The sequence below is a fragment of the Erigeron canadensis genome, chromosome 2 (genome assembly GCF_010389155.1).
Source record: "Erigeron canadensis isolate Cc75 chromosome 2, C_canadensis_v1, whole genome shotgun sequence".
NCBI lineage: Eukaryota > Viridiplantae > Streptophyta > Magnoliopsida > Asterales > Asteraceae > Erigeron > Erigeron canadensis.
Window position 1 is genome coordinate 37521789 of NC_057762.1, and position 13241 is coordinate 37535029.

The 13241-nt window shown below is 36.1% G+C and overlaps 1 protein-coding gene across 1 annotated transcript; it reads left to right on the forward strand.

Moving 5' to 3' along the window:
* Nucleotides 1–2769: 2769 nt before the first annotated feature.
* On the forward strand, nucleotides 2770–6714 carry LOC122587064 (IAA-amino acid hydrolase ILR1-like 6). The gene is made up of 4 exons (XM_043759136.1): nucleotides 2770–3315; nucleotides 3727–3852; nucleotides 5484–5900; nucleotides 6124–6714. The coding sequence occupies exons 1-4, from the start codon at nucleotides 2827–2829 to the stop codon at nucleotides 6493–6495; spliced, it is 1404 nt and encodes a 467-aa protein (XP_043615071.1). The 5' UTR covers nucleotides 2770–2826; the 3' UTR covers nucleotides 6496–6714.
* Nucleotides 6715–13241: the final 6527 nt, after the last annotated feature.

Below are 13241 nucleotides of genomic sequence, written 5' to 3' on the forward strand. Positions count from 1 at the left end.
TTAGTATTGGATACGGGTCTAAAATCTAGTAACATGCTATTATCCTAATCCAATTAAAATTAATCATATTGAGGATTAATTATTTCTGGATTACAAATTAAGCTATATGTACTATCCTATCACATCGTTTATACTCTCTTATAAAAGAAATTGTTCACCCCTCCTTAATTTTAAGAACCTGAGATGACACATCTACTCTCCATCTTAATACATCCTTATTTCTATTATATAAACTGTGACTAAAATACTCTTATAAAAATTAAACATCTATCTTTACCTCATGCAGAAACACATAGCAAAAACCCTAACTCAAAATTCGTCCCCCTCCACCCCCCTTTCATATCCCACCACAACAATTCATCAAATCTCCGACCACAACGAAATTACTTTTACGTTAATAACCAAACCATCACCGCCGCCGTTACCGCCGATGCATTGCGCAGACACCAATCTAGTGTGTGTGATATATATATGTTGCCGTAGATAAGGATGAATTGCATTAATTGAAAGCTTACACCATCTTCTTAGACTTTTTTTTTTTCTTTCCTTACACTACTTGCTGATACACTAGCTACAGCTAATTGCTAATCTTGATCCTTTAACTCCACATATCCATATATGCATCATTAATATCATACATTGCATACCTCATAAGACCAACTGTAAAGATCGGTGAGTGGCGCCCTTGATGATGAAGGATGAAGCTTTTGGTCAAGGGTTGATACAGGGAATCGGTGGTGGGGCTTGGTGAAAGTGACGAGGCGATAGCCACCACTCGAGTGGTGAAGGGGTGCATGCATGGACGATTTCTTTTCTTCTTCAAAAGAATGTTTTAATTAGATATTGGGTATGTTAATTGTGAGATATAATGGATATTAAATTTGAAAGTGATTGGTACTTATGAATAAAAAGAGAAGTTGGTGTTGCTTAGATGACGTGTATGGATGTAAAAATACCCGTACTCGATGGGGAACCCGATACCCGCACCCGATTTGATCGAGAATCTCTGAGTTGACCGGGGATGGGGATGTAAATCTAATCTCTGATTGGGATGGAGACGGGGATGAGAAACCGTAAATCCCCGAACCTGAAAAATACTATATATGTTTATTAGAATCATCTTATCTATATTCTAAATCAATTTCAAGAATAAAGATTTTGTTTAATACTTTTTATGTGTTATACTTTATTAATCATTTACTTAACATATATATTAGTTTATACATAGAAAGAAAATGTCGTAATACACATTCTCCTACATATGTTCTATTAAGATAAATTCACGCTCATTCAAAATAGGTATCCCCGATACCCAATGGGGACGGGTATGAGGATGTAATTTCATTCCCCGTCGGGGATGGGAACAGGGATGGAGATTACAAATGAAAATCGGGTATGGGGATGGGGATTGAGATCTCCGACAATCCCCGCCCCATTGCCATCTCTAATGACGTGTTAATACTTTGTAAGGGGAAATGCTACGAATGGTCTAAATCAATACGTTTCTTCTTTAAAAAAAAAAAATTCATATAAGATGGTTTTATACCTAAACTTAATATAAAATCCCTTTACATACTAACTCTTTAATTTTCTTTTTATTTAACAATTAATTAAAGATTTGGGTTCCTTGAGCAGCATTAACATTATAATATTTAAATATAATGGCGTGAGTAATTTCATATCTAAGCTTGAATATTAAACAATATTCATAATGCATATTTCTCTTCCCTTTATTGGACAAATAACGGGAAAAAAAAAAACTTTTGACTTATTAGTACCCGGTCCACCTCCTTAGGTGATGTTTTAGGTATATTATTACTAATAAAACAATTTACAAATCTATTATTTAACTCCTAAAATAATACATCACCTATTTTACATCAATTATTTTTACATCAATAATCAACACCACTTGTTGTCATCCGGTTGCCACCGCCATTCATTGTAGCAACCACCACCACTGTCATAGCGACCGTCGTCGCCGCCACACCCACCGCCGTTCTACTCATATTTTCTTCTAGTATATATTTATAATAAAGTGGTTATAACAAAATAAATACTATTAAAATAAAACAAAAAAATATGAAATCACCATTGGATCATGTGATATAATTTAAGATGATAAAATTTAAGGGTTCTAATAACATGAAAAAAAATAATTTATATTTTACGATGTGTTATAATTTACATATCTATTTTCTAAAATCTCAACCTAATCAAGCTGGCTTGAATGTGCTAATTGTAATTGTAACAATCCTGACTTTCAACTCAATCAATTATTCATGATGCAACTAGTTAGACTGTTAACGAGACAATTGTATGACCAATTAATATAACATATTTAAAATTAATCTCCGACCAATATTTCAATTTAAAACACATAACTCATTCGCCGGCCAATATATGATAATTGAAACTACAACCGTGGTGGACCACATGAATGACTAAGACTAGAGACTTCAAATATGCGAAAGTATAACCAAGATAGAAGTTTGACATTTTCACAACCTCACAACCAAAACTAAAAGTCTAAAAAAGTAATTCGACATCCCTAGCCCCAATTTATTAAAAAGATTCAAATGTACACCTTTTCTATTATCAAATAAACAATATAAAAAAGTGGTATAGGTACAAAATTTTTAAAAAAAAAACACTATATATTTCGAAATTCAAGACACGGCACTACGGCAGTAGTATTATCCCACGTGCTTCATTTACTTATTAAATTTACACTCACAATATCCCCACATGTTCTATATATACTTTGCATCTATAGCTATTTATTAATGCCCCCACTCTACTCCCTTTCTATATTTTCCGGCAACCATGAGCCACCGGAAAGCAACTTTTTTAATTTTCTTTGCCGTTTTCGCCTTCGCCGTAACATGTCTAACCGACCATGGATCTTCTTACACACAATCAACATGTTTCCAAACAAACCAAGATAACCATGACACCCAAATAACGTTGTTAAAAAACACAACGACTACTAGTCCACATGTGATGTTCCCACTACACCCGACATCGGTCGAAACATGTAGAATATGGTCCGAGGCTTGTTCGAAAGAGGTTTTATCGATAGCCAAAAGCTATGAAAACGTAGAATGGTTGAAAGTTATTAGAAGGAAAATACATGAGAACCCTGAGCTAGCGTTTCAAGAATTTGAAACGAGTGAACTTATTCGAAATGAGTTACGGAAAATGGATATCGAGTTTCGATTTCCATTAGCCGTGACTGGAATCCGAGCTACTATCGGTACCGGTCAATCTCCTTTTGTTGCAATTAGAGCGGATATGGATGCTTTGCCTATTCAGGTAGTATTTTATTGCGTGCATGTTACGTGATTTATCTTCTCTCTTTGACGTCAGATTCTTTTTTTTTTTTTTTTTCTTTTGGATCTTTGATCGATCACATCAAAAACTAATAATAAATCGGTTATCTAAATTTATAAACTTATGTTATATGTTAGTTAATATTGTCCAAGTAAGGAAATTGATGAATTGGATCAAATTTTAATTTCCTTTTTTGGAAATACTTGTTGCGTAGATATTAATACTACTTTTGTTTATCTTATATGGAAGCTTTTTTTTTTTAGGAAAATCTTTTTCAACAAAAAGTTGTATAATTATTATAAAAGAAAAAAAAGTCTTCGTATTTTTTTTTAATTTTTTTTTTTGAATGGATTTATGGATAATAATAATTAATTAATCATTAATTTTATAAAGGAAGCAGTTGAATGGAAACATAAAAGTAAAGTTGCGGGTAAAATGCATGCTTGTGGTCATGATGCACATGTAACAATGCTTCTTGGAGCCGCTAAGATTTTAAAATCTCGTGAACATCTTCTCAAGGTAATTATTTTTATTAAATTGATTATTAATTAATTTTTTTGTAATTAAAAATATTATTATTAGATATATATTGTTTATTGTTATACATTGATGAGACACAATTCTTCTTCATCTACCCCATCTAATCATACTTAAATATACTTGTTGCACATGGTTAATTCATGCTTAAGCTTATGCCTATCTTTTTTGCAAAAATTCAAATTTTTATAGATCGAAAAACGAATCATCTCGTTGTTTCCGTGCCTCGGAAGTAACATTAATATGTCCGCATTTATAAATGACATCTATTCAGGTTCTTTTTGTGATCCCAGGTGATCAAAGTTTATTTTTAGTTGTCAACTGACAGAAAATGACAAAAGGACAAAAGGATAATTACACGTGTATGGTTGTTACAGAAAAAATAAAAAAAATAAAGTAACCAACATTATTGGTTGGTTTTATGTTGGTAATTATTCTATAGTTATATAATTGTTTTGTGATAGAAAAGAAAATGTGAATTCTTAAAAAAAAATTATAATGCCTGATTAGTAACATAATTTGTATTTTATTGATGGATATATCTAATTATAAAAACTAACATATATATATGTATATATAATAACAATCTAACAGCAACTGGGCCCACAAAAACAAACCATGTGGTCATATAATTGGTTTTGGGTATCTCGTACCTGCCTGCCTATAAACTTTGTAATAAAGTTTTTGATAAAGATTGGGCATTCTAGGGCCAATCATTTCTTCGAGCGCATTTGGTTCAGTGGTTGAAGATATAGGTCATATACTTCACTTGAACACGAGTGTGGATGTACTAAATCTTTTAAAAACAAATAATATGATGATATTATGATAGGACATGTATGAAGTTAAAACATAGGTTAGAATACTTTTTGATTTTCAAAGGTTGTGAAGATGCTTGCATTTGTGCTTTTTTTTTTTTTTTTTTTTTGTCATATCCATATATTGTTTGTAATCGTATTTTTATACATCATTAGATCTATAGGACAGTAGGATAGTTTGATAAGACTTCATTGGAAAAACTATTGTTTTACAAAACTAAATTGGAATTAGTACATTAAAACGTATACAAATTTACACGAATTATCGTAGCGATTATCGAGTTTTGATTTTATGTATTATACGTAATGAATTTTCAAATCATGTGCATTGTATGTATCCAGGTATATGTAACAATCATACAAGCTGTCACCTATAATTTTTCTATTGGTCGGTTAAATATAATGCATAAGATTTGAAAGTTAATTATACACAATGCATAAAATTAAAGTTCGATACACTATAATAATTCGTGTAAAATAGTTTTAAATATAGAATACTAATCCCTAAAATTGATGTGATGATAATATTACGTATGATTACAAAAACTTTATACATTTAGTAGTTGATTTAAAAAGTTGTAACCATTTATATACATTTTTGTTTATTTTCAACGTGGACCAAAGAATCAAGTTGTAAAGCTGTACATGATTCCATGAGATAAAATATATATACATCAAAAGAACTGGCCCCAATTTCCAATTTATTCTTGTACTAAAATCATTTTTCTACTACTCTTTGCTATTTCAAATATATAAAATTATCAACTTACATTAAATAATTTGGCTTTTGTACAGGGAACTGTTGTACTAATCTTTCAACCAGCAGAGGAAGCTGGAAATGGTGCAAAAAGGATGATGGGAGATGGAGCTCTAGAGAACGTAGAGGCGATTTTTGCGGCCCATGTATCACACCAGCATCCCACGGGTGTGATCGGGTCAAGGCCCGGTCCTCTTCTTGCAGGCTGCGGCTTCTTTAAAGCCGTTATTCAGGGTGGAAAGGGAAATCCAGTTTTGGCTGCCTCAGCTGCTGTCATAAGCTTACAAGGGATTGTGTCGCGAGAATCCAATCCTCTTGATTCTCAAGTGGTATCCGTTACTGCGTTTAATGGTGGCGATGATGTTGATGTAATGCGTAATTTCGTCGTGCTAAAGGGAACTTTAAGAGCATTCTCTAACGCTAGTTTTTACCAACTTATTCGACGAATAGAAGAGGTTAGTCGTTTATCAATCTTTATTTTGACCTTACATTTATAATTTATCTACACTAGATGAAATATTTTTGAAACATTTCAAATGTAAGAATAATAAATTAGGTGTTTAGCTAGTTTTGACTCGTTACCCAACTTAATTGCCTGATCCATCCATATTGTCATATCTACCAAACTTTTTAGTTATAAAGAAAGAAATAATCTAAACACACCTTCACATAAAATAGGTGATCATACAACAAGTGAGTGTTTTTAGTTGCTCAGCAACGGTGGACTTCTTCGAGAATGAGTCAACTATATACCCACCAACGGTTAACGACGATAAGATGTATGAACACGTAAGAAAGGTTGCAACAGAGTTGGTTGGTCCATCGGGTTTCACTGTGGTACCACCAATGATGGGAGCAGAGGACTTTTCTTTTTACTCACAGGCCGTCCCTGCAGCATTTTTTTATATCGGGATAATGAACGAGACATTGGGTTCAACACACACGGGCCATTCCCCTTATTTCATGATAGATGAAGATGCCCTTCCTATTGGGGCTGCTACTCATGCTGCCATTGCGGAAAGATATCTCAATGAACGCACATTATTATGAGTTTGGAAACCCGGTTTCTTGTTTGCCTTTTCATATATATAGTTTTTGAGAAGCAAATATGTATAGATCAAGAGATAAAACTCATATATCACATAATAGTTGTGTGTTTATATGCAGCTTAATTAGTGACTGTTGTATCTCTAGGGATTTTTGCTCGGTGAGCATAATGTATCCATTGATCTAGTCTGGTCTGATATAATGTGAGTTTATTTCTTCAAATTAGTTGATGTTAAGACTATTTTTGCACACTTCAAATTTTAATTAACCTGCAGGCTAGCTTGTGTAATTTTTTAAGCAGATTGGTAGATTAATGAGTTGTTTAAAGTCAACTTGTAATTTTTTCACATCAAAATTGTACGAAAGTAATAAGTCAAGGCTTGTGAAAATGTAATAAGTCAAGGCTTGTGAAAGTAATAAGCAGATTGGTAGATTAATGAGTTGTTTAAAGCCATATGCGCACTTAAATAACATTTCACATCAAAATTGTACGAAAGTAATAAGTCAAGGCTTGTGAAGATGTACTTAATAATAATAATAAAAAGATATATATACTTCATTTAATCTGGGTTCACGGGTCAATTATTCAATTTGATGGAAAAAAAAGGAAACCTGGATCAAACCCGAGAAAAAAAATAAATTGCCCTTGTCAGAGACGGAACATTAGAAAGACCCACCAAAGGGGGTTGATATCCCCCCAAAAAAAATATTTTTAAGTGTATTTACTCCTCAATATTTATATCCTGTATCTATAATCCGTATAAAAGTTTTTGTTTACCCCTGTAATATCATTCAAGTTCTGCTACTGGCCGTTGTCAAGTTTGAATTTTGTTAAAACGAGCAGTGATAGTCGCATTCGAAATAGATATGATAGCTTCTAGGTAAAAACTCATATAAGTCAATTTATTGCATCACATCATGTCGATGGTTAGGCCCCAAGTTAAAGAAAAAGTTATATACTTTCGTTCGATAATGAAGTAAATGTTGAATATCCTTAAGATGACGTTATGATGTGATAAAGATTTGTCGCTTCACACAGTTGGTGTGTTATCACTTCAACTTTTCTAGCAATTTTAAAGTCCTAGGAAAAGTAAGGTTGGAAAAAATTGTGACTCGGAATTGGATTGATGAGGGATGGAGTCACCAGTTTTTAGAAAATCAGATCGAAATCGGGGAGAACCCGGATTAGGTTTTTATATAGAAATTTTATAGTTTTTGAAATTATATGGAATAAACTTCAAACTTAAAACATAATTATTTAGAAACTTTAATATAATACTTCAAAGTCTAAACTTTATTCACTATAAACATAAACTTAAAACAAATTTAGGATTTTTTTTTTTTTACAAAAAAAAAAAAAAAACTTTTTACCAAAGTTGACCCGAGTTTTGACCTGATCCGGCCGATTCTTGACCGATCCGCCAGGTTTTTGACCGATCCAGACTAGTTTGACCGAGTTTTATAAGCGGCTGATGTGACTAATTTATACCCATTACCCATATCATTATTGGCTATTTATTTATATGTTTTAAGTCTACTTTGTGTGCATTTGGCGCGTTTATGGTGTTTGTTAGTAGTTTCAGGCGCTTAGCAGGTTACGTAGTGATTTGGCTCACATTTGGAAGACTATTGGCTAATACAATAATTCATGAAGTCGAAAGTTGATTTATGCAAAAGAAATAATGAAAGTGGCGAGTTGGAAGTTGAAAACGAGGTGGTCGAAGTTTTTGTGACCACTGCGACGCAGTGGAAATGCACATCTGCCCACTGCGCCGCAGTGGTTATTCATGCACGAGTGATTTTTGTCCAGTGAGATTTGGCTGCGCCGCAGTGGTGGGTTTGTACGAGTCCATTGCGCCGCAGTCACCCCTTTTGCACGCGAAGATTTGCCAGTGATATTTGGCTGCGCCGCAGTGGATGGCATGCACGATCCCACTGCGCCGCAGTCATCCATGTTGCATACGAAGGGAATTCCAGTGATATTTGGCTGCGACGCAGTGGAGGCCTTACATGACCACTGCGCCGCAGTGGGAGGCTGGTCAACAAAAGTCAACGGCCGACTTAAAGCCTTATTTTTCAAGAGGTATAAATATAAACCTAGGCACGAATTTCGAGGCATTCAAATTCTTTCTAGGAGCTGCTCTATCAGGATTCTTCCTTCTCCAATCAAGTGTTTCACTTAGGCGGACTCATGAAGATATTACGGGCACCCATCTAGATCGTATCTACATTATTGTCTTGCAAATTATTTTCTTCAAACAATTGGTACTTCATGTTTCTTTTCCGTTTCTTTGATTATTGTGAATTGATCATGAGTGGCTAACTGCTTAATCGTCCACCTTGATGAAACTAGACGGATAATGTGATTGCTATATTTTTAATTTAAAAGGGTTTATTTAATTATCGTTGTTCTGTGATCTTGATGGTTTTAATTCTTTTCATTTAATTAAAATCGATATTGGTTGCATATGATTCTTCGTTGGTGGTACCAGTCGAATGTGTATGTGATTTTAAACGGTTACTTGTCTATAAGTAATTATCACTAGTTCATGGTATGATAGTGAATATCATTTTAAGTAAAGATTAAAATTGTCAACGTGATTGATATCGGTTGGTGGTACCACGTTATTGTCACATAGGTTCAATTGATAATTTGATAAGTAGATAAAAACTATCGTTAGAAGAATTGTCTTGGTCTTGGTGGTACCGGCTCGGGTAATTAGACTAGTCAGGTGGATCGATAAATTATTCATGGATGGTGGTACCACGTGAATAGTTTAATCTTGTCACGACTACTTTGCAAACTCTTAAGAATTTGTTCCTCATCAAATGCAATCACATTTAAAGTCAAGGGAAGTCAAGGTGGATGACTTTTAATTATTTTGTCTGAATCTTTCTTTAATTTAATGCAATCAATTGGCAAATAATTTGTTTAATTGTCAAAGGAATTTCGAGCAACACCTGTTTTCCAAACCATTAAACAAGCAATTAATCATTTCACAGTCCCTGAGAACGAACTCAGACTTACCTCTTTGCTGTATTACAAACGATCGGGTCCACTGCCCGTGAGTGCGAAATAGTTAGTTCTTTGGTAGTTTTAGTTTACAAATATTAAAGCTCGATTTGGCACATCAAGTTTTTGGCGCCGCTGCCGGGGATTGTGTGCCTAATTAGTTGTTTATTTTATGGTTTGATCCTTCCTCACGCGTGAGGAAGTTAATTGCTTTATGGTTTAGATTTTTTTTTTATTTGAATTATCACAGGTGCATTTGACGCGTGGTGTTAGTTGTGTTTTGCAGGATACTGCAATAGTTGATGATTTTGCGTTCTTCGGGGAGACCTCTATTTAGTCCACTAAAAACTCCACCTAGACGTAGGATCAACTACACGGCACCACCAGATTGGGACGAAGAAGGTTTCTTTCTTGAGGAACTCTTTGACCTTGCACTTGTAAAAGAAGAGATGGCCGATAATCCGCCAATTGATCCGAATGATGTCAAGTATGGAGACCGAACCCGAAATATCCCTTCAGCTCGTGGTTCCGCCGTTAGAACACCAGCAGTCGATCAGAACTTTAATTTGAAACCAAATCATTTAAAGAGCATTGAGGAACAAAAGTTTGATGGAAAGAAGAAGTGGGATCCATATAAGCACTTGGAGAGGTTTGAGAAGTTGGCACGGCTATACCAATATGGTCAAAACCAAATGAATGCCGTGAAACTTGAAACTTTTCCTATTACTCTTACCGGGGAAGCCGAGGATTAGTTTAATGATCTTCCCGAAAATTCAATTACAACTTGGGATCAACTCAAGGAAGCTTTTATCGGTGAATTCTACTCGGTTAGGACTCAAAGGCAATTGGAAAACTTGATTAGGTCTTTCATGCAAGAAGAAGGGGAAGATGTGGTAGATGCATGGATCCGTTTTAAAGAAATGTTGAGGAATTGTCCGGGTCATGATTTGACCAAGGAGAAATATGTTGAATTGTTCTTCGATGGATTGACCAAGGTTTCAAAAAGAGAGATGGGATATGCTTTTGGTGGAAGTTTTAGCAAAATCACTCCAAATGAAGGTTTTGACATCTTGGAAAGGATGGTGAAGGATAATGCGGCCATGGATGATAAGAGGTTTATGAAGAATGAGAGCCGATTCAAGCAAAACAAGGTTGCAAGGGCCGATGGAAGCAATAGTTCTAGTGTAATTGATGAGATTCAAGCTTTATCGGCAAGGATGGATAAAGGTTTTGCTAACCAAGAAGCGAGGTTTGGGTATCTAGAACGAGATGTGAAGGTGCTAGCTGATGGATGTGATCATTGTGGAGACATACACTATTCAGAAGAGTGCCCCAACCGGGACCTGAAGATGTCAACTTTGTTCAGAATCAGCAAGGAGGTTTTCAGAGGAACGCCGGTTTTCAGAATCGGACATCAGGTAACAATTCCTATAACTCTTCTTTTCCTACTAATAGTTCTTGTTTTTCTGGTAACAGGTGGCAAAAGAGCAACTATCAAAGTCAGCCACAGCAGCAGGAGATTAGGCAAGGCCAAGGATCGAGTTCTTCCTCTTCTATTACCGATCCTAATGCCGAGCTGAGAGAGATGATGAAGCAAATGATGAGTAATCAGATCGAGACGAATACAAGTATACAGAACATAAGGGAGGATACTAGGGAGTTGAGTGAGAGAATAGACAGGATTAATGGCAAGGTGGAGATGAATGCCAAGAATCAAGATATTAACTTCAAGGATCTTGAAAGTAGGATGGCTGCTCTAACTAGGCCCCAAGGGTCTTTGCCTAGTAATACTCAGCAGAATCCAAAACAGAATCAAGGATCTAGCAGTAATCAGAAGTACACTCCACCACCTGTTCGTCAGGAGCAAGCGAAGGCCATTACTACTTGTACAGGTAGATCCTATGCTCCTCCTCCTAATCCTAATGTTGTTGTCTCAGATGTGCAGGATACAGGAAATGAAGAAGCTGAAGATGTGAACGAGGAGATTGTGATGGAAGATCAACCGACTGTGAAGACTTCGTTACCCAACCGGAACCGGCGGTGACACCCGAGGCTAAGCCATATAAGCCTAAGGTTCCATTTCCACAGCGGTTCAGGAAGGCCAAATTAAAGGAACAATATGATAAATTTGTTAACATGATTAAAAATGTTCATATTAATGTGCCTTTAGTTGATTTGATACAGGGAATGCCCAACTATGCGAAGTTTATCAAGGAACTCGTTACGGACAAGGAAAGATGGATGAGGTGAAGGCGACATATCTTAATGCTGAGTGTTCTGCCATCTTGCAGAATCAACAGATTCCGCCTAAGCTTGAGGATCCAGGGAGTTTTCTTATAACTTGTTCCATTCGTACTTTGACTTGTAAGGCGTTAGCAGATTTAGGTGCAAGTATTAATTTGATGCCTTACTCGGTTTGGAGTAAGTTGGCTTCCGGTATTTTGAGACCCACTCGTATGAGTATAAGACTAGCTGACCACTCTTTTCAGTATCCCATTGGAATTGCTGAGAATATGACTGTCCAAGTAGGTCATATAGTCTTTCTTGTTGATTTTGTGATCCTGGAAATGGAAGAAGACACTAAGGTACCCTTGATTTTAGGTAGACCATTCCTTAACACCGCGGATGCTATCATCCGGGTGAAGGATAAGGAAATTTCATTGGGTGTGGGTACAGATCGAATAGTGTTTAATGTTGAACGATCGATTAAGCATTCTTACTCAACTGATGAATCTTGTTTCAGGATTGACGTCATCGATGATGCTTTGGACCAGGAGTTTCGGGAGTTCATGGAGACAGAAGTTGATGAGGAGCTTGTTTGCTTGGGAGTTGGGGACATTGATGATGATGACTTGTTTGCAGAGGTGATGGCGCTTGATATGGATGAGACACCTCCAGAAAATGAGAGTTTTGAAAAAGTTGTCGCTGATGGGAGCTCAAGGGTGCCAAACTCGGTTGATGTACCCCCTACTGATTTGGAGCTCAAGCCATTGCCTGCCCACTTGGAGTATGCTTACTTGGCAGGTAAATCCTCTTTACCCGTTGTCATCTCGTCCGCACTTTCGAGTGACGAGAAGAATCTTCTTTTAGCCGTGCTTAGAGCTCATAAGCGGGCTTTTGCTTGGAAAACCACCGACATTCCAGGTATTAGTCCTGAATTTTGCAGGCATAAGATAGATTTTGTTGATGATGCTAAGCCCGTTGTACAGAGACAAAGGGCTTAACCCGAATATGAAGGAGGTGGTTAAGAAGGAAGTGATTAAGCTTTTAGATGCTGGGATCATTTTCCCGATAGCTGATAGTTCTTGGGTAAGTCCCGTCCACTGTGTTCCCAAAAAAGGGGCATGACGGTCATTGAAAATGAAAATAATGAACTTTTGGCCACTAGGACTGTCACGGGTTGGCGGGTTTGCATAGATTACCGTAAATTGAATGATGCCACCCGTAAGGATCATTTTCCCCTCCCTTTTATTGATCAAATGTTGGAAAGACTTGCCGGAAATGCATATTTTTGTTTCTTGGATGGGTTCTCCGGGTTTTTCAAATACCCATCGACCCGAAAGACCAAAAAGACCACTTTCCCATGCCCATTTGGCACCTTTGCTTACCGGCGAATGCCGTTTGTTTGTGTAATGCCCGGCACCTTCCAAAGGTGCATGATCGCTATTTTCCAGGACATGCTTGAAACCTCAATGGAGGTTTTCATGATGATTTCTCGGTTTTCGGGGATTCTTTT

What these genes read in the sequence shown, in the direction of transcription:
- LOC122587064 (XM_043759136.1), top strand. Translation starts at nt 2,827, where the DNA reads ATGAGCCACCGGAAAGCAACTTTTTTAATTTTCTTTGCCGTTTTCGCC. An exon ending in TGGATGCTTTGCCTATTCAG is followed by an intron (nt 3,316 to 3,726) that starts GTAGTATTTTAT and finishes AATTTTATAAAG; the next exon opens with GAAGCAGTTGAATGGAAACA. An exon ending in TTATTCGACGAATAGAAGAG is followed by an intron (nt 5,901 to 6,123) that starts GTTAGTCGTTTA and finishes CACATAAAATAG; the next exon opens with GTGATCATACAACAAGTGAG.